Consider the following 24,904-nt stretch of genomic DNA (forward strand, 5'->3'; position numbering starts at 1 on the left):
GCACCCACAGCCCCCCTAAACCCATCCCTGCTCCAAACCCCCCTGCCTGGATCCTTCCCCAAAATCCTGGATCCCTCCCAACCCCTCCCTCACCCACAGCCCCCATCCCCCCGGCACACCCAAACCCTCCCTGTCCCTCAAACCCTTCCCAAAACAAAGTTCCCATTTAGGGCACAGCTCAGGGGATCACTCAGTATTTTATTTTTTTTTTTTTCAGTCACTATCAGCCCAGTTTGGGGGATTTCAGGTGGATTTTGGAAGCATGAGGGATGGGTTTTTTTATAAGGTGGTGGTGTTTCCTTTTCCTCCCTCTGCCCCAGCCCAGCTGTGTCCTCATGGAAATCCTTCCCTGGCAGGGTGGGACATTGGGGCTTGGAGCAGCCTGGGATGGTGGAAGGTGTCCCTGCCCATGGCAGGGGGTGGGATGGGGTTGGATTGAAGGTCCCTTCCAACCCAAACCATTCTGGAATTCCATGGTTTTATGAAAGGAAGTTCCTGTGTCCCTCAGGCAGAGCTGGGGAGGAGCACAACCCCAAAAACATCCTTAAAACAGCCCCAAAAAGCCCAAAAAAAGCCCTAAGCAGCCCAAAAAAAGCCCAACCAGTCCAAAATAGACCAAACCAGCCCAAAAAAGCCCCAAAATAGCCTTAAACCAGTTCCAAACAGCCCAAAACAGCTTCAAACCAGATCCAAACATCTTCAAACCAGCCCCAACCATCCCAAACCAGCTCAAAACATCCCAAACCAGCCCCAAACCAGCCCAAAACATCCTCAAACAGCCCAAACGAGCCCAAAACATTCCCAAACCAGCCCCAAACAGCCCCAAACATCCCAAAACAGCCAAAACCACCCCAAAACAGCCCAAAATATCCCCAAACATCCTCAAACCAGCTCCAAAACATCTCAAACCAGCCACAACCATCCCAAAACAGCCCCAAACATCCTGAAACAACCCCAAACATCCTTAAACCAGCCCCAAATATCTTTAAACCAGCTCCAAATATCCCAAACCAGCCCAAAACATCCAAAAATAGCCCCAAACATCCTCAACCAGCCCCAAAACATCCCCAACCAGCCCCAAATATCTTCAAACTAGCCCCAAACCAGCCCCAAACATCCCAAACCAGCCCCAAAACAGCCCAAACCATCCCAAAACAGCCCCAAACATCCCAAACCAGCCCCAACCAAGCCCCAACCATCCCAAAACAGCCCCAAACATCCCAAACCAGCCCCAACCAAGCCCCAACCATCCCAAAACAGCCCCAAACATCCCAAACCAGCCCCAAACATCCTTAAACCAGCCCCAAATATCTTTAAACCAGCACCAAACCAGCCCAAAACAGCCCCAAACATCCTTAAACCAGCCCCAAATATCTTTAAACCAGCACCAAACCAGCCCAAACCAACCCCAAACATCCCAAACCAGCCCCAAAAAACCCCAAAAATGCCACCCAGAGCTGTCCCCTCAGCCCTGGCACCCCCTGGTACCTCCCCAGCATCCCTCCACAGTGACCCCCACACGGCTGCTTTCATCAAAAGGCTCCAGGGATAATTTCAGGGTGCCAGAAATCCCCTAAAAAAGCCACAAGCACATGGGGGATTTTTTTGTAATTATCACCAGTGCCTCACCGGGGTGATGCTGATGGGCACATCCAGTTGGGCTTGTTTTGGGAGGGTTGATTAGAAAAAAAAAATTTAAAAAGAAAAAATTAATAAAAAGGATGCAGTGTCAAGCACCTACTTGGGCACAAGCAGGAGAAAGCAGGGGAGGGGGGGAAATATTAATTAGTAAATTAAGGATACCACTGCAACATTTCCCTTTTTTGCTCCATAAAATTGGTATTTGCCCATGCTCGCCCTACAAATCCCAAATCTCTGACTTCTCTGGTCAACCCAGAATAGCAAAATTTGGAAATGGAGAAGAAATGGCCCCAGGGCAGGTTTTTTGTCAGCGTTAAATGCGTGGAAAGGCAGCAGAGAGCAGCAGGAGGGCTGCCAGCAGCAGGGAGCATCCCAGGGAAAATGGGAATTCAGGGACCTTTCCCTCCCCTGGGGACCTCCCCCGTGCTGAGATGAAGCAGGAATGGAGGTCAAGGCATCAAAGGGAGAGGGATTTATTAAATTTATTCCCATTTAGCCTTTTCTAAGCACAGCCCACGGGGAGGGGAGAACTCCCTCCCCTCTTTACCCCGTCTGGCCGGTGCAACAAACCCTTCCCCATCTGGCTGGAGGAAAATTCCGGGGTTTTATAGGCCAGGCATGAAAGCTGGAGGCTATACATAGCAGCAGACAATGCACTCCCCCTCCCAGAAATGCCTCATTCCCTCCTGCTCCTCCCTCCTGCCCCGAAAATGTTGGATTTTAGCAGAAATCAGCAATTAGGGCCCCGGACCTGGGGATGGTCAGCCGGGGCCAAGGGATATTTTTAGAGGACAAAGGGAATTTGCTGGAACATAGAATTATTTCTGTGGAAAAGGCACTGGATGCTGGTGGCAGTGTGGATGTTGAAGGTGCCAGGGGAAGGGGGCAGTGGGGCATTCCAGGGGGCACAGCCCCACATCTCCATCCCAGGGTTTGGAGGAGGGATGGATGGATGGCAAAGGCAGGCAGGACCCAAAATGGGACATGGCTGCATCCAGGGCCTCAGGGTGGTGCTGTGGGCTGGGAGAAACCACTCTGGAGGCTTTCCTGATGCTGCTTCCCTGTGGAAAACAGGCTCTTCATCATCATCATCATCATCATCATCTTCATGGAATCCCAGAGTGGTTTGGCTTGGAAGGGACTTTAAAGTCCATCCCATTCCTGCCATGGGCAGGGACACCTTCCACCATCCCAGGTTGTTCCAGCCTGGCCTTGGGCACTTCCAGGGATCCAGGGACAGCCACAGCTTCTCTGGGCACCCTGTGCCAGGGCCTGCCCACCTTCAGAACCAGGAATTCCTTCCCAAAATCCCATCCATCCCTGCCCTCTGGCAGTGGGAAGACATTCCCCCTTGCCCTGGCACTCCACAGCCTCTCCCAGTGGGAGGATGAACCCACTGAGGATCAAGAGATGCTCCAGGAACTGGAATTGGGGACTTGGAAAGGTCGTGGGTGTTGGTACCTTCCACAGTTGTCCTTGGCTGGAGGAAGGAGGTGCCAGGATCAAACCTGGTCCAAAATCAGATGGAAAAGAAATGGCCAATTACGTCCTGAGTTTAATTAGCACCACTGGGAGATGGGAGGGTGGTGCTGGGCACTGTGGGGGACAAAGGCAGCACAAACATTCCATCAGACACCCCAAACCATTGGGGAAAACTCACCTGGGAGCTGCTCCCAAAGCCCCATCCCATTATCCCTAAGGAGCAGGGGAGGAGGAGGGGTGGAAGGGAAGCAGAGGATGGGCTCACTCACTGCCCTTCCCCAGCAGGATTGGGGTTCTGGACCCCCCAGCTCCACCATGAGGGGGTCACTCCTTCATCCCCACAGCTCCCGAAGGCTGGGCACTCCCCTGAGCATCCCACCAGGATCCTTACTACGGACACTCCCTACTCCCATTTATTTCAGGAGTTCCCCCTGCGCCTCTTCCCAACCCCACAGAGCTGGAATTGGCTGGCACTTCCACAAAAATCCCCAAAAATCAGGATTGGAAGGCTCAGCCCATCCACTGCCCTGCCTGAGGCAGGAGTTGCCTTAACCTGAGCAGAGAACAATAAATGCAACTTTATCCTTAAATTCAGCCTTCCTCCATCTCCCCCTTAAGCCTGGGAGCATTTTACATCTCCAAGAGTCAAAGTGATGCAAACAACTGTCACTTTATTGTCACATCCAGCCGTACTGCAAAAGGCACACAACAAACTTCATTGGTACAAAAGAATTTAAGAATTTCTCTCCGGGGATTTTCACTTGATTTTCCTTGAGTTTTCTTTTTTTTTTTTTTTCTTTTTTTTATTCTTTCCCTTTTGCAACACAGTCACTGGGCTCTCCCATCGCCCTGATGGGAAGATCCTTTCACAGAAAGGATTATTTTGTGCAGACAGACAACTCCTTATTGCAGGGGGAACAGCCCTAAGGGGCAGGAGGGCACGGCCACCTGCAGGAAAACTGGGAATAAATGGCACTTCTGTGTCCCCCTGCTGCTGTTTGTAGGGACAAGCTCCATCCCACCCCAAGTCCAAGCCCAGCTCTGGGTGCAGGATATGGGATGGGGCTGCCCCCTCCCCATTCATTTCTCAGCAGTGCTGAGCATTTCTTCACACGTTTTATCCCATTTTTCCCTCCAGCTCTGTGTTTCTGCAGGGTCAGGGTGCCACAGAGAGCACCCAGAGGCTGGCAGAGGGGGGAAAAGAGGCTGGGGATGAATTTGGGGGGTTTTCCTGCCTGTGCCAGCATGGAAACTCACACTGCTGGTGCACACACTGCAAACCCAGCTGTGGATGGGGGCTGGACTCACAGACCTTATCCCAGCACCCCAAAAGAGGTTTTTGGGGTATTTAGTGGGGCACACAGCCCTGAGCCCCAGCAGCATCCCTCCAGCTGCCCTGTGTGGATTTAGGGAGATAAGGATGCTTTAGGGACCACCATCCTGCCCTGCCAACATGGGATATTGACATTATTTTCCCATAAAACCCCTCAGGCAGGGCCAGATCAAGCTCTGGGGTGGGGACACGGTGCCAGTGCCACAGTCCCACAGCAGCTCTCCCATATCCCAACATCCCAAGAGATTTTTCTTTTTTTTTTTTTTTTTTTGCACTGTGCCTATAGCTACTCTCCATTTCTTTTGGTACCAGCTTCCATTTCTCAGCTCCCTCCCCCCCAACATTTCTTATAAAAATAAGATTGTGCTTATTTATAAAATAATTATACTTTTTTTGGTTTGTTTTTTTTAAGAAAAGCTTCCAGTTTAAAAAAAAAAAAAAGGTGGTGTATCAAAATATGGCAAAACTTTGGCTGTCAATGGCTAAACTCTAATTAAAAATATCCACTACAAAGGCATTGTGCTGTGATATTTAACTCTGCAAACTGCAAATATTCCACCTGGGCTGTCTGGCTTCCCTGGGACACACTCAGAAACCACCCTTGGATTTTCCTAGCACGTCAGCATCATCCTCTGGCAGAATTATTCCAGCTGTAAGACACCTAAAGATGCATGAAAAGCCTTGGGAAAAGGGACTGGAGATGCAGCGGGAAGAGCCACACGGACAAGGCAAGGATGCACGTTCTCCTGGAGAGGAAAGTCTGTTTTCTCACCTTAGTGCTTAGGAAAAAAATAACTTGTCACTAGAGTTCATGAAAGAAGAGAGGCAGATCCTTTGTGTAAAAGGTGTTTCAGAGCAGGAGTAAAATGCAAATGGCTCTGTAAGATCCAGACATATATAAACATACATACCTCGATATATTTATATATGTATTCTCTAGATATTCAATGTTTGGGATGCATTATTGCATTATCCTTATAGGGGACTTATATTTTTCCATCCTGCTTTGCTTTCTGTTTTTTTGGGGGGGAGGGTGGGGTTTTTTTTTGGTTTTGGGGTTTTGCTCTCAAAAAAAAAATAAAATAAAACCAAGTTGCAAATGGCTCTGAGAGCTTCCAGCCATCACCCACCTGGCTGGAACTGCTGTGGCCTGACCTCCAGCACGTGTTTTTGGAAAAACTGGGATCATGCTCTGCCCCAGGAGCTGCTGGCCATGCCTTCCTCCATGGAACATCACCACGCCCAGAGGAGATCCCTGGCTGGTTATTGCTTAATTCTCCCTTCCCATACTGGCCTTTAGGGTTATTTACATTTCTTTGGCTTGGCTTGAACAGACAGTCTGGCACTTTCCAGCCACCCCAGAGTCACCTGGGGGCGAGGAGGGGGAGAAAACACAGGTGGGCTCCTGCCGGCTCCAGCTGAGCTGCGCTCCTGCCAGGCGGAATAAGACAACTTGTGTTTGGCACAAACTCCTCCAGAATCCACTCAGGGACCCCCATCCTGCCCTCATCCAGCACCACGGTCCCCACGGTCCGCAGGGAGCAGGGCAGGCCCGGGGGAAGGCGGCGGCGGAGCCTCCCCACGCTCAGACCACGAACTCGGGGACTTCGTCGTGGGTGAGATCCAAGGAGAAGTATTTGCTGGTTCTTTTCACCGGGAAGGTGTCCTGGATGTTGATGCACTGCTGGGCCAGGCAGCCGTTGCAGTAGAGCCCGTCCTCGTCCAGGCCGTGGGCGCAGCCGAAGGTGAAGCTCTGCGCCGTGTCCTGGCACAGGTTGGCCAACTGCAAGAAGTCCTTCTGGTAGAGCCGGATGTCATCCAGGCTCAGGCTGTGCCGGTCTGTCGACGTCTTGGGTTTCCTGCACGTTGTCTGGGAGAAGCCAAGAGGAGGCTCAGGATGTGCCAGGGAGCCCCTGGGGCTGGGAAATCCCAAAAGCCCGATCCCAAAGCCTCAATCCCACATACCTGGGGTAAGGAGTCGGTGCTCTGCCCCCGCAGCTTCACCACCGTCTCCGAGGAGCTGGAGGTGGAGGAGCTGATCTCCTTCACGATGAGTCCTGCACAAAGGAGGGTGCTAAAGGTTATTTTGGGGTGGCTCAGCTCTCTTGGGGTCCACTCATGTGTCCATGAGGACAAAGGCTCCCTCAGTGCAATGCGGTGCCTTCAGCCCAACAGCTCCACTTGCAAACGGCGTTGCCTACAAAGCATCCCAAATTTGCCCCAAAATGGCAAATCCAAAGCTGCTCCCAGGGAGCCTGGCACCCACAAAGACCTCCCAGTAGCTCCCAGCTCAGAGCTGCAAGTGACTTTCTGGGTGCAAGCAAAGCTCCAGAGAAGATCATGGAGTCCAACTGTTCACCAGTGTCCCGTGTCCTCAAGTGTCACATCCACGTGGCTTTTAAATCCCTACAGGGATGGGGACTCCACCACTGCCCTGGGCAGCTGTGCCAGGGCTGGGCAAACCTTTCTGTGAAGAAATTTTCTCCAATATCCAATCCAAACTTGCCCTGGCACACCTTGAGAGAGGTTCCTCTTTTCTTTACCCTACCTCTCCTTCAACCCATTGGGTGAACAGTTTTTCCCAGCATCCCAAATGAACATCTTGGGCTAACTCTGCTCTGCCAAACACCAAAAAACCACAGAATGATCAGACTTGGAAGAGACTTTAAAGACCATCTCATCCCAGCTCCCAAAGGCGTGACTTGCACCGGGGGATTGGGAAGAGCAGCGGCCACCACCTTACCCGAGTGCCCGTTGAACTTGCGGGAGAGCAGCATGTCCTCGGTGATGTAGACGCACATGTCGGGGCTCACCTCCATCTCCCCAGCCCGCTCCAGCTCCCGGGGGTCATCCACCAGCATCTCGATTTCTGCCGGACACCAGCGGACAGGACAAGTCAGCCGTGTGCCTTCAGAGCTCCCTCCAAGCCCAGAGATGGGACAACCCAAGGCGGCACCTCACCGTCATCCTGGGAATCCTCCTCCAGCCGCTCCTTCCCGCCGCTCTCCACGCCGGAGGTGTGGGAGCTGCCGTGGCTGGTCATGGAGCTGCAGGTCTTCAGCTTGCGGTGGGCGCCGGCGCCGGAGAACCCGTCCTCGGGGCCCATCTCCCGGGGTTTGGGGTCGGCCTCGATGCCGGAGGTGTGGGAGCTGCTGTGGGAGGCGGTGGAGTGCCGGGACAGCCGCTTGTGCCGGATGCTGCCGGCGCTGCTGCCGCTGGCGCGCGAGCGCTTCTCCAGCTGCTCCATGTCCAGGTCCAGCGTGTCGCTGATGTAGGATTCCCGGTACTGCTTCTTCTCTGCAGGGGGGCACGGAATCAGCGTGATTCCCACGACCCCCGGGGCAAACGGGACCCTCTGGAAGGGCACGGGCACCCTGGCACACAGAGGAGTTGTCACCCGAGCCCTGGCACGGCTGGAGATGGCTCTGTCCCGGTGGCAGTAAGGGAGGTGGGGCAGGAGCTCCACACCTCTTGTGGTCCACCTCCTCCAACAGAGGAGGAGGAGGGAGAAGGGGAGGGGAGGAGGAAGAGATGTGGAGGAAGAAGAGAAAGAAGAAGACAGAAAATAATTAGGAGCAGGAAAAGAAGAAAATAAAAGAGGAGGAAGAAGATGAGGATGAGAAGGAAGAAGATGAGGACAAGATGGAAGATGAGATGGAAGAAGATGATGAAAAGGAAGAAGATGAGGACGAGATGGAAGAAGATGATGGAAGAAGATGATGGAAGAAGATGAGGACGAGAAGGAAGAAGATGAGGACAAGATGGAAGATGAGGACGAGATGAAGAAGATGAGGACGAAATGGAAGAAGATGAGGACAAGATGGAAGAAGATGAGGACAAGATGGAAGAAGATGAGGACGAGATGGAAGAAGATGAGGACGAGATGGAAGAACATGAGGACGAGATGGAAGAACATGAGGACGAGATGGAAGAAGATGAGGACGAGATGAAGAAGATGAGGACGAGATGGAAGAAGATGAGGACGAGATGGAAGAACATGAGGACGAGATGGAAGAAGATGAGGACAAGATGGAAGAAGATAATGAGGAGGAGCAAGACAATAAAACAAGATGGAAGAAGATGAGAAGGAAGAAGAGGAGAGGAAAGGGAAGAATACAGAACAGAAAGGAAGATGAGAAAGGGAAAGATGAGAAAGGAGCAAGAAGACGAGGAGAAATAAGAGGAAGAGGTGGAGGAAGAGAAACAGGAAGAGGAGGAAGAAAACAAGAGGAGAGTAGGATGAAGATGAGAAGGAGGAAGAAGATGAGGAGGAGGAAAACATAAGAGGAGGATAATGATGAGAACAAGAAAGAAGACGAGGACAAGGAAGAAAAAGATGAAAAGGATGAGAAAGAGGAAGACATTGAGGCAGATGAGGATGAAGAGGAGTAGGACAAGAACAACAAATAAGAAAAGGAGGAAGAGGGGAAAGAGGAAGATGAGGAAGAGAAAGAGAAGATCAGGAGAGGAAAGAAGAGGAAGAAGACCTTATGCTTCCACAAGGACGAGGGACACCGGGAAAGCTGTGCTGGGACACCGGGGACAGCAGCAGGGCTCGTGCCCACCCCTAAGAAGCAGAACCAGCTGCTCTTCCAGGCATGAACAGCCTGTCCTGGTGGGACTGGGGCCTGGAGCACCTACCCTCGTTCTCCTCCAGCCTGCGGACCTGGCGCAGCACGGGCTGCAGGTTCATGTAGAGCCGGTGGCTGCTGCTCAGCAGCTGCAGGAGGTGGCGCGAGCGCAGCGGGCAGCCCGTGTAGTAGATGAGCTTCCGGGCCGAGGGCAGCCCGTCCGGCAGGATCTCGAACTTCTTGCCCTGCGTGGGACAAGGGAGGCATCAGCCCCGCAGAGGAGAATGCTCCAGGTCTCACCCAGTCCTGCTGCAGCTCCTTGGTAAACCCACATGGAGTCATCGCCTGCTGCGGGGTGGTGCACAAGCGTCCCACATCCAAGCCCAAGAGATGCCCTGCCTGGGGATTGTGGAATCACAGGGGCTGATTCCATGGGGTTTGGGGTGGAAAGGATCTTAAAAACAACCTAGTCCAACCCCCTTCCATCTTTCACTATCCCAGCTTGCACCAAGAACCATTCAGCCTGGCCTGGGATGCTTCCAGGGATCCAGGGGCAGCCACAGCTTCTCTGGGCAGAGCCTCAGCACCCTCACAGGGAACAATTCCTTCCCAGTCTCCCACCCATCCCTGCCCTCTGGCAGTGGGAGCCATTCCCTGTGTCCTGTCCCTCCATCCCTTGTCCCCAGTCCCTCTCCAGCTCTCCTGGAGCCCCTTCAGGCCCTGCAAGGGGCTCTGAGCTCTCCCTGGAGCCTTCTCCAGATGAGCACCCCCAGCTCTCCCAGCCTGGCTCCACAGGAAATGGTGTGTGGTCCAGCCCATGGAGCATCTCCATGGCCTTCTGTGGATCTGCTCCAAGAGCTCCATGTCCTCCCTGTGCTGAGCACCCCAGAGCTGGAAGCAGTGCTCCAGGTGGAGATGGTGGCACTCACCACAAACACAAGTTTCCCCACGTTTGTCCACGGGAAGTCGTAGAGCAGCTGCTTTTCCTCATCCAGGTTCTGCAAAAAGAGGAGAGGGAGCCATGGCTGAGGATTCTGGCGGGGGCATGGAGCTGAGCTGAGCCATCACCTTCACTCTGTCACCTACCTGGAAAATCTGGATGCCCCGTGTTGTCAGCCCCAGAGTCAGCGAGGCCTCCACTTCCCTTTTGTCCTAAGGGGGAAAAAATGCTTTTAAATACACAATTTGCAGCATGAAGTGGTTAAATCCACCCCACCTCAGCCCAGGGATCCTCCCACAATCACCCCAGTCACCATTCCATGATTAATGTGCCAAATTAAAAGTGCAAAGTGACAGGATAAGGGAGAATGCTTTTTAACTGAAAGAGATGAGATTTAGATTAGATGTGAGGAAGAAATTATCCCTGTTGTTATTTCAGCACCTCTTTGATGTCAGCAAGGCCTCTGAGGATGGTGAGGCCCTGGCACAGGGTGCCCAGAGAAGCTGTGGCTGCCCCTGGATCCATGGAAGTGTCCCAAACCAGGTTGAAGCAGCCTGGGATAGTGGAAGGTGTCTCTGCCCATGGCAGGGGTGGAACTGGATGAGCTTTAAGCTCCCTTACATCCCAAACCATTTTGGGATTCAATTAAAACACCCCACGCTCTCCCAGAAAAAAACCAAAAAAAAACCCAAAAAAAACCCCAAAAAAAAACCCAGGAGAAAAACCCAGCATGTATTTCTCAGGCAGGGCATTCCCAAAATTGACATCCCAACAGCCACGGGGCCAGGGCTCACCTTGTACAGCCTGTAGTAGTGCACGGCCACGTCGTCCAGCCTGACGGCCTCCTTGATGTACTTGAGATGGGCTTCTGAGGCTGTCAGGGCAAACTGGTCCTTGTGCATGTTGGGGACGTGCTTCAGGATGTAATCCTTGCCCCTCTTGGCAACCACCTGTTTGGAGGGGGAGAGAAGCTGCTCCAGCTGCCCCGTGCTCGCTCAGGGCTGGGTGCTGGCTGCTGGGAGGGGTGGCTCCAAGGAAAAAGGGCAAATTGGAGCTTTGCTCTAGAGGCATCCAAGCTAAAATATAATAATTCCAGCAGCCAGTGACTCCTTGTCAGGATTTCCCGCTGGGAAGTGTGCTCCATGTGGCCATGCCATGGTGACACCTGTGCTGGGGCAGGGAGAGTCACACACGGAGTTCCAGCGTGGCTGGGGACACGGGCCCAGGGCCACCACTCCTCAGTGATGAGTGTGAAAAAAGGAGAAACAGACAGATTTTGGGACAAAACCAAGAAAAGAGGTTGGGGAGGAGAAAAAAAGGCACCACAGAGAGCTTTGAGCATCTGAAGGGGCTCCAACGGAGCTGGAGAGGAACTTGGGACAAGGGATGGAGGGACAGGACACAGGGAATGGCTCCCACTGCCAGAGGGCAGGGATGGGTGGGAGATTGGGAATTGGGAATTCTGCCCTGTGAGGGTGGGGAGGTTCTAGACAGAAAAGCTGTGGCTGCCCCTGGATCCTTGGAAATGTCCCAGGCCAGGTTGGACAGGGCTTGGAGAACCCTGGAATAGTGGAAGGTGTCCCTGCCATGGCATGGGGTGGAACTGGATGAGCTTTAAGACCCTTCCAACCCAAACCATTGTGGGATTCCGTGCCACCGGTCCCCAAAGGGACCAGCCACCAGTTCCCAAAGGGCTGCACCTGATTCTGGTGGGGGAATGCCCACAGAGAATCCCCCAGGAGCATCCCTGCAGCTCACAGGGAATTCCCCACCACCCCCACAGCAACCAGGGGATTTACAAGCAGGATTAACCCGGGATGCAGCCAGAGCAGGGAGCACAGCAGGATGTCTTACCCAGGCAGGGAAATAAGCCTCGGGCTCGAAGTATTTCCCGTAGTGCTTGTTCCTCTTGAAGTCCCCCAGGTCGGCTTGGAGGGCGAAGGCCGTGAGCAGGAAATACGCCTCCTCCCTCAGCACACACTGCGAGTGCAGCACCTGCTTCCTCAGGTGCCAGTAGTAGTAGTACCGAGCTGTCCTGTCACTGCGGGAGGGACAGGGGACAGTCAGCACTGAGCAGCCAGGGGACACCCACTGGGGAGCCCTCAGCTGTCGGAATCTGTGGGTATTGGTGATCCCAAATTGTAAAAGTCTCTGTCTTTCAGCCCCGCTGCCAAAGAAGAAGCCATAATTGGTCTGTGCTGTTTCAAGGTTGTTTATTCTGTTTATCTCTAACATGTTCTGCTGCCCTGCCGCAGCTCTGTCCTGCAGGGCAGCGTGTGGGGCTCTGCCCTCAGTGGGATGGTACAAACATTAAATACCACAAACTACCTGTGCTGGATTTACAATAACGTGCCAATATCTGTCACCTACGTTGGACAGTGTGTCCCCAGCCTGAACCAACAGAAAAATGCCAACACCACAGTGAAACATGGAGGGCATGAAGAAGGAGAAAAAGGACAAGACACACCCAATTTCCTCCATCTTGTCCCCTCTGAACCCCTAATCTAGAATCCTAAAATTTTACTTTTGCACCCGTGGCACACTTAATTATTACTTCTATCAAACACTCAGAGCTTGTAATTCATCCTGTAAGATTGAAAACTCTTTTCCATGGACAGAGATCACAGACAGTGTCTCTGGGGGCTCTGTCCAGGGGGGTTCCTGACCCCTGCCAGGGTCCCAGACCTGCCAGGGCAGCCAGAGGGAAGCTCTGGATTCCCACATTCAGGGAGAGGTCACCAAATGGTTTTGCTCCCTCTTCCCTGCTTGTTATAATTCTGCAAGCCGCTTCACCAGCCAGGTGGAATAACCTCCTCAAAAAGTCTGTGCAGGTGCCACTGTGTCCCCAAAGCCCTGGGAAGTGTTTTATCCCCAAAGCAGGAGCTGCAGCTCCCACCCAGCTGTGAGTAAGTTCAAATCAGGCTGTGCTAAACCCCTAAACACATCGTCCCTAAACATAAGGTCCCCACTATTGTAACTGCAGGTGAACCTGATGGGAAGAAATGATGATGTTTGACTCCAGTTCAGAAGGTTGAATGATTTCTTTATTATAACTATATTAATAATTAATATACTATTAATATTTAAAGGAGATACTAAAACTATATATTTACTTTTTTAACTATTATATCTAACTCACAACTCGTGACCTTCTCACCAGAGTCCAGACACAGGTGGGTTGGACTGGCCATCAGGCTCAATCTTTACTAGAATCTAATTAAGCAATCACCTTAAGTAAACAATTATCTAAATACAATCCACATGGGAAAAACAAGGAGTAGAAATGGAAATAATTTTCTCTTTTTTCTCTCTGTGTTTCACTGTGGCAGCACATTTCTCTCTCTCTCAGGATTTTTCATAGAGGTGCACAGAGAGAAATGAAAGAGAAAACAATTTCTATTTCTGCTCCTTGTTTTTCCCATGTGGAATGTGTTGGGAGAATTGTTTCCCTGGGGTGGTTGCTTGGTTGGATTCTGGTGAGGATTGTTTGAGCCTCTTGGCCAATCCAACCCAACCCAACCCAACTCAACCCAACCCAACTCAACCCAATCCAACCGACCTGGGGCTCGGCTTTGGTGAGAGGGTCAAGAGTTGTGTTAGTTAGAGATATAGTTAGAACAAGTAGGTTTGTAGTTTTAGTATCTTACTTTAAATAGTATATTAGTGCATTTTATCATAGTTATAATAAAGAAATCATTCAGCCTTCTGAATGGAGTCAGACATCAGCATTCTTCCCATTGGATTCACCTGCACTTACAATACCCTCTAAGAAAAAATCCTGAGAGAGAGAAGAATGTTCCTGCCACAGCCCACCCCACAAAAGGCTTTGTCTGGGGGCAGTGTCCCCCCCTGCCCTTGTGAGAAACCACCCAGCACCCAGCCAGGAGCAGCCCCAGATTTTGGGATGTGCCCTACCTGATGAGCCGCCCGTTCTCCACGTAGTACTGCACTCGGAAGTGGATGATCATGGGAGGGCCAAACTGGTCGATCCCCTGGAATGGAGGAGGTTTTCAGGAATCCCATGGGGATCCCAGCATCACACCCAGCCCCTCACCTCATCTCTCCGGGGTCATGTCTGTCACAGCCACCCCTTTCCCACCACGGCACCGATGGCATTAAGAGTTTGGCACCCGTTTTTTCCACATAAAATGCTGGAAATGAAGGGGATTTGGGTTTTAAAAGGCTGGGTGTGACAAGCCCAGGAGTTCTGCAACACCTTCACTGCTTCTCTCCCTCTCCAGGCCATCATCCAGCAGCACTCGAGCCTGGGCACCACCCCTCAGCACCGAAAGAATGAAAAGGTGCTTCGGGGAGAAAAAAACCCACATTGATTTTAGAATTTGGAAAAAGGGAACTCAAAAATTCCGCTGAAGGATAAGGGAAGAAAAGAAAAATAGAGAAAAAAACCCCCCAGAGCTCCAGGGATGGAGCGTGGAGGACGCACCCCCAGCTGGGGCACATGGTGGCACTTAGAGTGACAAGCCCGGGGTTGTGATTTTGCACATCCACCCCCCAGCCCCACACTGACTAGATGCCCCCCCCACCCCTTGGCAGCATTCCCGGGTCCTGGAAGTGACCTGTGACGGGGACAGAGGTGGCCTTACTGCCGTCAGCTCTCCATGCAAGACCTCACCGCTGACCTTGCTGGCCTCCTTCTTCCACTCCTTGGGGCAGTACTTGTAGAGTTTCTGGGCCAGGTCCATGTACACGTGCTCATTGTCTGGGAGGGACAGAGGTGTGGCATCAGCATCCCCACGTGTCCCCTGCCTCCCACCATGACCCATTCGTGTGGGGGAGTGGGGAACTGTGACCTCCTCCTCACCAAAAGTGTAAATGTTCACACTAAGCCCCTGACTTACTCTGGATGACGCTGAGCCCGAAGAGGTGACAATCCTTCAGCCTCAGGAGGTCACACACCTGCACCAGCAACTCTTGGCACAAAATCTTCACCTGTAAAAAAAAACCTTAAATGAGCCCTGGTTGCATCTGCGCCCACCAAACCCTCAGCAGGACCCCGAGTGACAGGATGGGCTGTGGGGCTCAGCTTTCCATGGGGAGTCCCCAAAGCCTGGACCAGAGCTCTGCCAGGGGTGGGCTGCTCAGAGGACCACGGGGCAGCTCGAGAGCAGTGGGTGGTGGAGGAACCCAGCACTGGGGAGATGTTTTGGGGGCAGAAATCAGAACATTCACAGTCTCATTCCACCCCACGGACACCTTCCACTATCCCAGGTTGCTCCAAGCCCATCCAACTTTGAACATTTCCAGGGATGGGGCAGCCACAACTTCTCTAGGAAACCTGTGCCAGGGCTTCCCCACCCTCCTAGGCAAGGATTTATTCCTATTATCTAATCTAATCTTTCCTCTTTACGTTTAAAACCATTCCCCTTATCCTATCATTATCCACCTCTTTCCAAACCTCTCTCCATCTTTTTTATAAGCTCCCTTTAAGTCCTGAAAGGAATTTCAACGTTTTCATGACTCAAAATCAACACTGGGTAGGGGTGAATTAAAAAAAACCACAAAAAACAGCCAAATAGTGCGGGAATTTGACATTCAGTGCTCCATCCCAACCAGAGCCAAAGCCTCTCCTGTTTATTCCCTGGGCTAGAGGAGGTTGAAGAGCCATCCAGAAGGGATTAGAGGAGTGAGGGCTGAAGAATGGGGCTCGTGCCATGCTGTGGGATGCCAAGCAGCAGGTCACCCTCCCCAAACCCCGCTGCTGCCAGCATCACATCGACCAAGGAGACGCAGGAGAGCATAAAACACCACCACAACCTCCGGGGGAATAACTCATGTGCATTTCCCCGGCAGGGCAAGGCCAGGCAGGCTCCAAACCAAACCCAGGGCGTGCAAACACAGCCCCAGGGAGGGGATGGAAATGTCAGGCTCGGGAGGGGAGGGTTCCTTACATTGATGATGATGTTGAGGGAGTCGTCGTTGGGGAGGAAGATGCACACGCTGCGCCGGTCCTGCATGACTCTGTTGTTGTGGAAGGGCAGCTTGTTCATCGTGCTCTGGGCAGGGGGCTCGGGGTGGGCGGTGGGGGCACCTCACCGGCGGGCCGGGGCGGCCTCGGGCTCCGCGGGTGCCATCCCTGTGGGAAAAAAGGGGGATGAGCCCTGGGCATGGCATCCTCTGCATCCCCCATCCTTCCCACCCACCAGCGTGTCCCCACGTGGTGTGGGCTCCTGGTCGGGGTGTCCCCCTGAAACGTAAACTTTAAGGCATTTAGAGATTTTGAGGAGCTAAGATTTTAGTTAGAAATAAGCCTTACTAGAGTTAATTAAAATAAGAATAATAAATGAGTAGGCCTTGATGAAGTTAGGAGTTAGTAGTTAATTGATAATTGATTGCTTGTCAGTACAATGTTTAGTTAGCTGGGTTTATAATGAAGAATATAGAAACTGATAAATAGCTTTTAGGAACATAAGACAATTGTGGGCCTCCTCTGTTCTGAAACCAATTGAAGACAAGAAATGGGAGTTCTACCAAGAGTTCATTTGTCATATTGGCATTGAAAAGGTAGAAAGGTCAGAACGAGGAAGACTTCATTGACTTCCTCATTTTGGGACTCCTCCCCATAAAAGGGACCACCGACCCATTTCAAGGGACAAACTACGCATGCTTAATAGCTTTTGGAGTGATTGGCATACGAAGCAGGGAATGGGATGTACCAAAATTATGAATATGTATTTGTATTTTGTATATTCAATACTTGTATGGATAAAAAGACTCTGTAATCACCTGGAAGGTGCAGTGTGGATTTGGGAGCGATCCCACACACAATAAACACACACTTTCTAACTTTAAACTGTTAGAGAGTTTTTGTCCGTCACAGTTGGATATCGATACTAGATCAATATCCATATTTTTTTTAATAAATCACCCCAAAAACCCTGAGCACACCCCACCACAGCCACCCCACGGTTTTTGGCCCAGCCCCAAAAAACCTGAGCCAGCAGTTTGATTCTCCAGGCTTGTGTTCAAGAAAACCTCAGGAAAGGCTTTTCTGGCATAATTAAAATAAATAGAAGTTTATCCTCTGGGAATAACCCGGTTGGGCCAGCAAGGAGCAGTGCTGGAAGTGGGAGGTTTCCCTGCCAGCCATGCAAAGGCAAGGAAATGCTGTGGGGAGCTAAGAGGATCCCCAGATCCCTTCCAACATCCTCCCCCCACCCAGTTCTGACTCTTTGCTGGGGTGAAATAAAACAATCCAAGCACCAACAGGGATTTGCAGACTGGAATTGCCTTTCAGAGCCAACAAATCCATCCTACCACTGACCCCAGGAAATTCTCATCCTGAGGGTGAATATTATTCCCAAAGCACTTTTGACCCCACCATCCACAAGGACACGAATTCTCACATGACACCATGAGGATGGACTTCAAACTCTGACCTAGTTCAGCCTTTTCCTAGCCCAGATTTACGCTGGCACCCAGACAGCAGAGTGGCTCCCTTGTCACCAAATATTTGCTTTGGTCTAAAAGGAAGCGCCTTTGGCTTCCGAAAGCCTGGAATGTGTGCAGCAGCACGGGGAAAAGTGGCCCGAGGTGACGTTTTGTTGGTGCTTCCTGGGGTTTTGCAGAAGTTGGAAAATCCGGAGCGATGCTTTCCCACGGCCAAGGCACTCTGGTTGTGTCCGTGCATCGTGGATTCTGCATTTCCAAAGTGCATTGTATCCATGCACTGCGTTCCTGCCTTGGGATGGTGCATTGTGGCCACGTGTTGCACCCATGCGTTGCATGCCTGCGTGCTGGCCATGCATTGCACCTGCACATTGCATCCAGGCATCGTGGTGGTGCATCACGGATTCTCTGCGTTGCATCTGCGTGCATCACGGTCCTCCACTGCAGCCATGCATTGGGCAGCCATGCATTGAGCTGGAACACTCTAGCACCTATGCATTGCATCTGTGCAGCACAGACGTGCAGCCTGGCCATGCATTGCACCTACACATTGCACTCGTGCTCTGTGGCATCCACGCAGTGAGTTGGAACCTCATGGCATCCGTGCAGTGCATGTGTGCATTGCAGCAGTGCATGGTGGCATCCATCATTTGTGTTGGCACCTCATGGCATCCATGCATTGCATCCGTGCAGCACAGGCGTGCAAACTGGCTGTGCATTGCACCCATGCATTGTGGCATCCATGCACTGAGCTGGAACATCACGGCACCAATGCATTGCATCTGCACATTGCAGCACTGCATTGTGGCATCCATAATTTGCGTTGGCACCTCATGGCATCCATGCATTGCATCTGTGCAGCACAGGCATGCAACCTGGCCTTGCATTGCACCTCCATATTGCACCCATGCATTGTGACATCCACGCATTGAGCTGGAACATCATGGCAGGTATGCATTGCATCTGTGCATTGCAGCGCTGCATTGTGGCATCCATGCACTGAGCTGGAACCTCATGGCATCCATGCATTGCATCCATGGCCATGCATTGCACCTACACATTGCACCCATGCATTGTGGCATCCATGCATTGAGTTGGAACATCATGGCACCTATGCATTGCATCTGTGCAGCACAGATGTGCATACATGCATTGCACCCATGCATCGTGGCATCCATGCATTGAGGTGGAACATCATGGCACCTATGCATTGCATGCGTGCACCCATGCATTGCACCTACACATCGCACCCGTGCATTGTGGAATCCATGCATTGCGTTGAAGCATGTGGCATCCATGCAGTGCACCTGTGCATCGCAGCACTGCATTGTGGCATCCACAAATTGTGCTGGGAAACCTCATGGTATCCACGCATTGCATCCCTGCATTGCACCTACACATCGCACCCATGCATTATGGCATCCATGCATTGAGCTGGAACATCATGGCAAGGTATGCATGGCATCCGTGCAGCACAGACGTGCATCCATGCATTGCACCCATGCATTGTGGCAGCCATGCATTGAGTTGGAGCACCCGTGCAGCGCATCCCTGCCCCACAGCTCTGCGTCGTGGCCGTGCCTGGCACCTCTGCATGGCTGCTCCGTGCTCTGGGGCTGTGGCCGATCCCGACGGGAGCCGGCAGCGCCGCAGCCAGGGCGGTGCCAGGCTCACTGAAGATCCCAGCGGGCACGGAACGGGGCTGGAGGAATTTGGCACGGCCTGGCCCGGCAGCTCCCGGGCACCAGCGTGATGCGACTTGCACGGGCTGGGCTGGGGAGGAGCCGTGCTCCCAGCAAAGCAGCTCCCAGCAAAGCAGCCATGTCCCGGGGCTCCTGCAGCACCCCCCGTGTCCTGCTCCCACCCACAGGCTCCTCAAGGCTCAGAAGTTCCGAGAGCTTCTTCCCGTGGCAGCTCCATGGGCTGCAGCTGGCTCGGAATTCCAGCACCCACTGCTGGGCTACTGGAGAACCCATCACTGGGATTCTCTCCCCCACATGGGCAGGAACAGCTTCCACTGTCCCAGGGTGCTCCAAATCCTGTCCAACATGGAAAACATCCAAGGATGGTGCAGCCTCAGCTCCTCTGGGCAGCCTGTGCCAGGGCCTCTCCTCCCTCACAGCCAGGAATTCCTTCCCAATATCCCAACTAACCTTGCCCTCTGCCAGTTTTAAACCTCCCCTCTTGTCCTGCCACCCTCGGGCATTCTGGGGCTGTTCATCCCCACACCAGCCACTGCATTTCCTCCTCCTCCTGCAGCCTGGATTGATCCCAGAGCACCAGGGATTAAACCACACGAGCTGGCGTCAGCAGAGCATGGACAGAGGGAAAAAACACCCAACCCCAAACCGTGTATTTTGGTGTTTGTACAGAAAACATCCCAATTCCTGCTGCTGAACGGGAACATTCCATCAGCCCACCACACAGGGACGGTCCCTATGGAGATTCCCTCAGTTCCAGGTGCTTCCCAGGGGCTCTGGCAGCTCTGGGAGCTGCAGGAATTCAGTGAGGGGACACACAAAGCCCCTTCCAGGGTGCTGTGCCTGCAGCAGCCCCGGCCAGACGCCGGCAAATTCTTTCCAAGCATCTGCTGCTCATTCCCACAATGTCGGCTTTGATTCCCTGGGACCCCGCGCCGCTGCCCTCGCCGAGTCACTGCTGCTCCAGGGGAAGTGTTGATAGGAGGCACAAACATGGAAACGTGGAATGGTTTGGGTTGGAAAGGATCTTTAAAGATCTAACCCAGCCTCCCCAGCTCCAAGCTGGAAAAATCTTGGATTGGAGGGAGAGCCCCCCTGGATTGCCCCGCAGCAGAGGGGGTGACACAGATCACCCCACGCTCCAAGCAGGAACCTCTACCCCGGCAGTCTTCCAAAGGGTTTTCCATCCAAAGTCAGCTGGAAAAATCTCTGGGAATGAGGACTTGAGCATGGATCAGCAGAGTGAGGAGATCCAGGTCTTCCAGCCATGTTTTCCCTGCTATGGGGAAAAGAGCATTAAAACTCCACAGGAAGGCACCTCAAACTGCTCATGACTCCAGAGCTGAGAAAATTCCTTGATCTACCGTGTTTTCCAGGCCCAGGATGCTGGAATATTGTCTCCCTTGCTGGTGCTGATGCCATGGGATAAATCCCGTCGCAAAGCTCGGCTGCAAAGAAAACATCCTGCAAAAAAACCTGGGAAAAGCAGCCGGGGCTGGCGCTGCTGACTCGGCGAGGGATTTGTTCATCCTGAGGTCCTGCAAACACATCCGAGGGCAGGCAGAGCCCGGGATTGGTTCAGATGGAGGTGCTGGAGCAGCTCTTGTCAGAAATAGAAATTTGGATGTAATTCCAGGGTGGGGATTGAACATCGTCTGAACTTGCTGGCTGAGGTGGGGTTTTCTTCCAGATTCCGTGCGTGTGAAGCGAGGCTGGATGGATGGGCAGCGTTTTTCCCTCTTCGTGGATTTTAAATGGATTTAAGAGAAGCAGATGAGTCTCCATCCTCATGGGTTTGGGTCAGGTTTGTCCCTCTGTGGTACCCAACAGAAATCGCGGTGACCCCTGCTCAACCCAGCCACGATCCAGAGCCTCCAGGCAGATCCTGTCCACTTCTCCATCGACCAAATCCATCCCTTCTTGCCAAAATATCTGCTCTTCAAAAAAATGCAGCCCTGTCAGGCATTGCCATCCCTGGAGGAATTTAACAGCTGTGTGGCTGTGGCACCTGGGGACACGGCTTAGCAGTGGGGGAATGGTTGATTACAATCCTAGAGGTCTTTCCCAACCTAAATAACTCCACGATTCCCTGATTCTAACCCACCTCCAGGCTTTTGTTCCAGCCCTCCTGAAGCACCCCAGGGGCGAGGGAAGGGATCCAGCCCAGGACCCACACGTAGGCAGGGGCCATCCCGCAGCCAGAGGCTGCCCAGAGCGCGGGGCGAGACGGGAAGATGAATTCACGGGGCAGGAATTTCTTGTTTTGAAGAGTCTGGAGTGGGTCTCACCCCACATCACAGGCACAGGTATGCACAGAGCTGTTATTACAAGTTTTAGGGCCGGCCCTTAATGCTGCTTCTCCGAACCCAAAACTCAGATTAATTCCTGCTTGCGGTTGCCCCGTAATTAAAATCGTCTCCAATTCTTCATGAACTCAACAGTTTCCTCCTAATGAACAGAGGCAGATGAAAGAGACCTTCACTGGGAAAAAGGACTCGGTTATAAATATTCCATTACTTCATCCACCACAAAAGCTATTTGGATGCTGGAAGCTCAGCCTGGGCAGCTGGGGGCCAGCCCCCACCAGCCCCAGAAGGTGCCCCCGAGTGCTGGGGGTATCCAAAAGCCTCTCCAAGGAAAATTCCTCCAGGAGCTCGCTTGTCTCCACCTCTTCAACATTCTTCCTCTTCCTCATCCTCCTCCTCCTTGGCTGGGCAGGAATGGCTGAGCCATGTGGATCATCCTAAAAAATGGGATGATGTCCCCTCCCGCTAGGGATGGGCCCCACGGGACATCACATTCCACGGGGAAACACGGGCTGAGCCATGGCAGCTCAGGAAACTGCTGCCCTGCCTATCTTGTCATGCACAGAGCAGAATCCAGCCTGGAAGTGCTGATTTTCCATCCAACCCACAGCAGAGCCACCCCAGGCCTCTTCAGCCCCTGACTTTGGAGCACTAAAATATAAATAAATGGACACAGAGATGGATTTCTCCTGGCAAGGGCTCCAGGGAGGGGAGGGACAACGCCTGCTCTTCCTCTTCCCTCCTGTGCTCCAGAACCAGCCCCTTCCATCAGATTTCCTTCCAGGAAACTTCGCCTGAGTCTCTGGGATTAGAACAATATCAAGACTGGCTCAGAGAGGGTTGTGCTCAGGGCAGCCCAAGCTCTCCCATCCAGCTCCAGAGCCTGTCCCATGGCATTCCCAGGCATTTTAGGAACCATCCCCCAGCACCAACAAGCCCGAAGCTCCCAGAGCTCTGATCCCACTCCCAGGATGACAGGCATCACTCCCAGGACTGCACATGGATGTGGAGCGTTGCCTTTGCTCCCCTCTCCGTGGGCAGGCTGCAGCCCACACCAGCAGCAGCTGCCATAAATCCCTTGGGATTTGGCTGTGGGATCCCTGGACCACAAAGCAGCCCCAAGGGCCAGAGTCACCATCCCAAATCCCTGCAGCACAGAAAGCCCTGAGTCGCCAAACCACGGAGCTCCCTATTTAGAAATTAAAGTCGTATTTTCAATTTAATTAACAATATAATATTAAATAATTAAGAATGCCACGTAAATATTAATATTAATAATATGCAATGATAAATGTTTACGTTATTTTCTACATCCCCAGGATGCTCTGACCCTGGGCAAACCCTTCCTTCCCAGTAGGAGGCACTTTTGGGGAGCCCCATTCCCAATATCCCGCTCACGGGCTCCAAACCCATTCCCACTCTGGGGAATGTGTAGTGCTTGCTGCACACAGAGGGGGGGAAAAAATGGGATGCAAAGTGCTCTGCAGACACACAAGAACCCAAAACCCAGCTCTATTTTATGCCAAAAAATTCAAACCCATGCCTGGACTATCCGGAGCTCCTGCTGCCCTCTGTGGCAGGGACCCGTCCTCGCCTCCAGCTCCAAATCCAGCAAAACAAAGCCAAACCAAGTTCCTGATTTTTTTTAATCCTGGGGCGGGCAGAGGGAGATTTGTCTTCCCTCAGCAGCGCCGCTCTCCAGTTTTCCAGCTGGGAAAGCTCCTCAGCCACGCCACAGCCTCCATCAACTTCCCTGCCCCGGCCGCAATCGGGGAAAGCTTTTTGGGAAAAATATCCTAAGCCCACTTTTCAGTCAAGGGGGAGGGAAAAAAGCAGCATAAAACTCAATTAAGGAGCAGGCAGATATTTTAACCAGCGCCATGGTTTGTATACTCCATCTGGAGTCCAAAGGCTGCCGGGTTTTTTTTTTAGCAGGAGGGAACTGACATCATCTTAATTTCAAATTCCCATTTATTTTTACATCTGGTCTGAATTAATCTTTCTCAGCGTCCTGACTTTCATGTAATGGAATAATTGCTTACAGACTCTGGGTTTAAAGAGCCTGAATAAACCCAGTTTAAAAGAAAGAAACCCATTTAAAAACCGATAGTAAAAAATCCAGTACCTAGAACCAAACTCCAATATGCCTTCGGGATTGGGAATTTTAAACGGAACATCTCTTTCAGGCAAGAGAGCTCGAATTAATCCCAGCTCTATCCAAGATTCGGAGAGGGAGAGCGAGCCCTGTGGAAAAACACCAACACAAACCAGCCCAGAATTAGGCAGAGCAGCAAAGCTCCATCGGTGCCACCTCTGGAAAAGCAGAGTTTGGCTTAGAGGGAAAAACATCCTGATGGCCAGAAAGTCACTGGCCACGAGCAGGAAGAGGAGGATTCAGGAATGGGAGATGGCAGAAAGGTGGCAGGGGCACGGCAGGGTCGGGATGTGCCAGTCAAAGGACACGGGAACACCAAGGATGGTGCTGGGAAAGCTCAGCCCCATGTCCCCACTGCCACGAGGGCACCAGGGGCACCCAAGGGTGAGGGGAGCCCAGGGACAACAGGGTCCCACAGGTGGCTGTGACCCAGGATCCATGGATGACGGGATCACAGCTGTAGGAACCAGGGCTGAGGGGACCTGTGGGTCACCACGAGGCACAGAAAAGAGCTGGCACAGGCACAGAGGACCCACGGGTGGGGTGTGTGACCCAGGGGTGAGGGGACAGCTGGGTGAGTGTGGCTCAGGGACAAGGGGGGCTGTGGGTGAGACCCAGGGTGAGAGGGGACCCACGGGCAGTGTGACCAAGGGACAAAGGGACCCACGGGCAGTGTGAACCAGGGTGAGAGGGGACCCACGGGCAAGTGTGACCCAGGGTGAGAGGGGACCCACGGGCAAGTGTGACCCAGGGACAAAGGGACCCACGGGGCACCCATGAACCAGGAATGAGGGGACCCATGGAGCACCCATGAACCAGGAATGAGGGGACCCATGGGTGAGGGGACCTGGGGGTGAGTGTCAAGGGGTGTCATGGGTGAAGTGACCCGTGGGCGAGTGTGACCCAGGGACAAGGGGACCAACGGGCAACCATGACCCAGGAATGAGGGGACGCGTGGGTGATGGTGACCCACAGGTGAGAGGAGCTGCGGGTGAGCGCGAGCTGAAAGCAACGTGTCCCACGGGTGAGGGGACCCACGGAAAAGGGTCCCAAGGGTGAGTGAGACCTGTGGGTGAGGAGACAATGTGGCCCACGGGTGAGCGAGACCCGTGGGCGATGTGACCAGGGGCAAGGAGATCCGCGGGCAGCTCAGACCCGGGGGTCCCTGGGTCAGATGTGGGACCCGTGGAGCGGGTCCGGGGTGGCCGTGGCCGTGTCGCGGCAGTGTCGCGGCCGTGTCGCGGCCGTGGGGGCCGTGGGGGGGTTCCGGTGGAGCCGCAGCTCCCGCGGGCGGGCGGGCGGAGGAAATGATTCGCATTCCTGCAGCCGGGGCCGCTCGCCCCGCTCCGGCTCCAAGTCGCCCCCGGAG

The 24,904-nt window shown here is 52.9% G+C and overlaps 1 protein-coding gene across 7 annotated transcripts in view; it reads right to left on the reverse strand.

Moving 5' to 3' along the window:
* Nucleotides 1-3,774: 3,774 nt before the first annotated feature.
* FRMD6 (FERM domain containing 6) overlaps nt 3,775-24,904 on the reverse strand; it is a 42,280-nt gene continuing 21,150 nt past the window's right edge. For 3 of the 7 annotated variants that reach the window (XM_072930590.1, XM_030273216.4, XM_041716371.2), the window contains 14 exons: nt 23,506-23,624; nt 15,877-16,061; nt 14,827-14,917; nt 14,545-14,687; nt 13,883-13,959; nt 11,822-12,008; nt 10,762-10,917; nt 10,114-10,179; nt 9,957-10,025; nt 9,098-9,272; nt 7,418-7,753; nt 7,200-7,325; nt 6,422-6,513; nt 3,775-6,326 (listed from right to left, as the gene is read on the reverse strand). In XM_072930590.1, the coding sequence (XP_072786691.1) occupies nt 6,042-6,326; nt 6,422-6,513; nt 7,200-7,325; nt 7,418-7,753; nt 9,098-9,272; nt 9,957-10,025; nt 10,114-10,179; nt 10,762-10,917; nt 11,822-12,008; nt 13,883-13,959; nt 14,545-14,687; nt 14,827-14,917; nt 15,877-15,975 (1,902 nt within the window). In that variant the 5' untranslated portion in view covers nt 15,976-16,061; nt 23,506-23,624 and the 3' untranslated portion in view covers nt 3,775-6,041. The remainder of the gene's footprint in view (nt 6,327-6,421; nt 6,514-7,199; nt 7,326-7,417; nt 7,754-9,097; nt 9,273-9,956; nt 10,026-10,113; nt 10,180-10,761; nt 10,918-11,821; nt 12,009-13,882; nt 13,960-14,544; nt 14,688-14,826; nt 14,918-15,876; nt 16,062-23,505; nt 23,625-24,904) is intronic. The other 4 variants (XM_072930593.1, XM_030273217.4, XM_072930591.1 and 1 more) reach the window with 2 other exon arrangements.

The sequence above is a fragment of the Taeniopygia guttata genome, chromosome 5 (assembly GCF_048771995.1).
Source record: "Taeniopygia guttata chromosome 5, bTaeGut7.mat, whole genome shotgun sequence".
In the NCBI taxonomy this organism is placed as follows: domain Eukaryota; kingdom Metazoa; phylum Chordata; class Aves; order Passeriformes; family Estrildidae; genus Taeniopygia; species Taeniopygia guttata.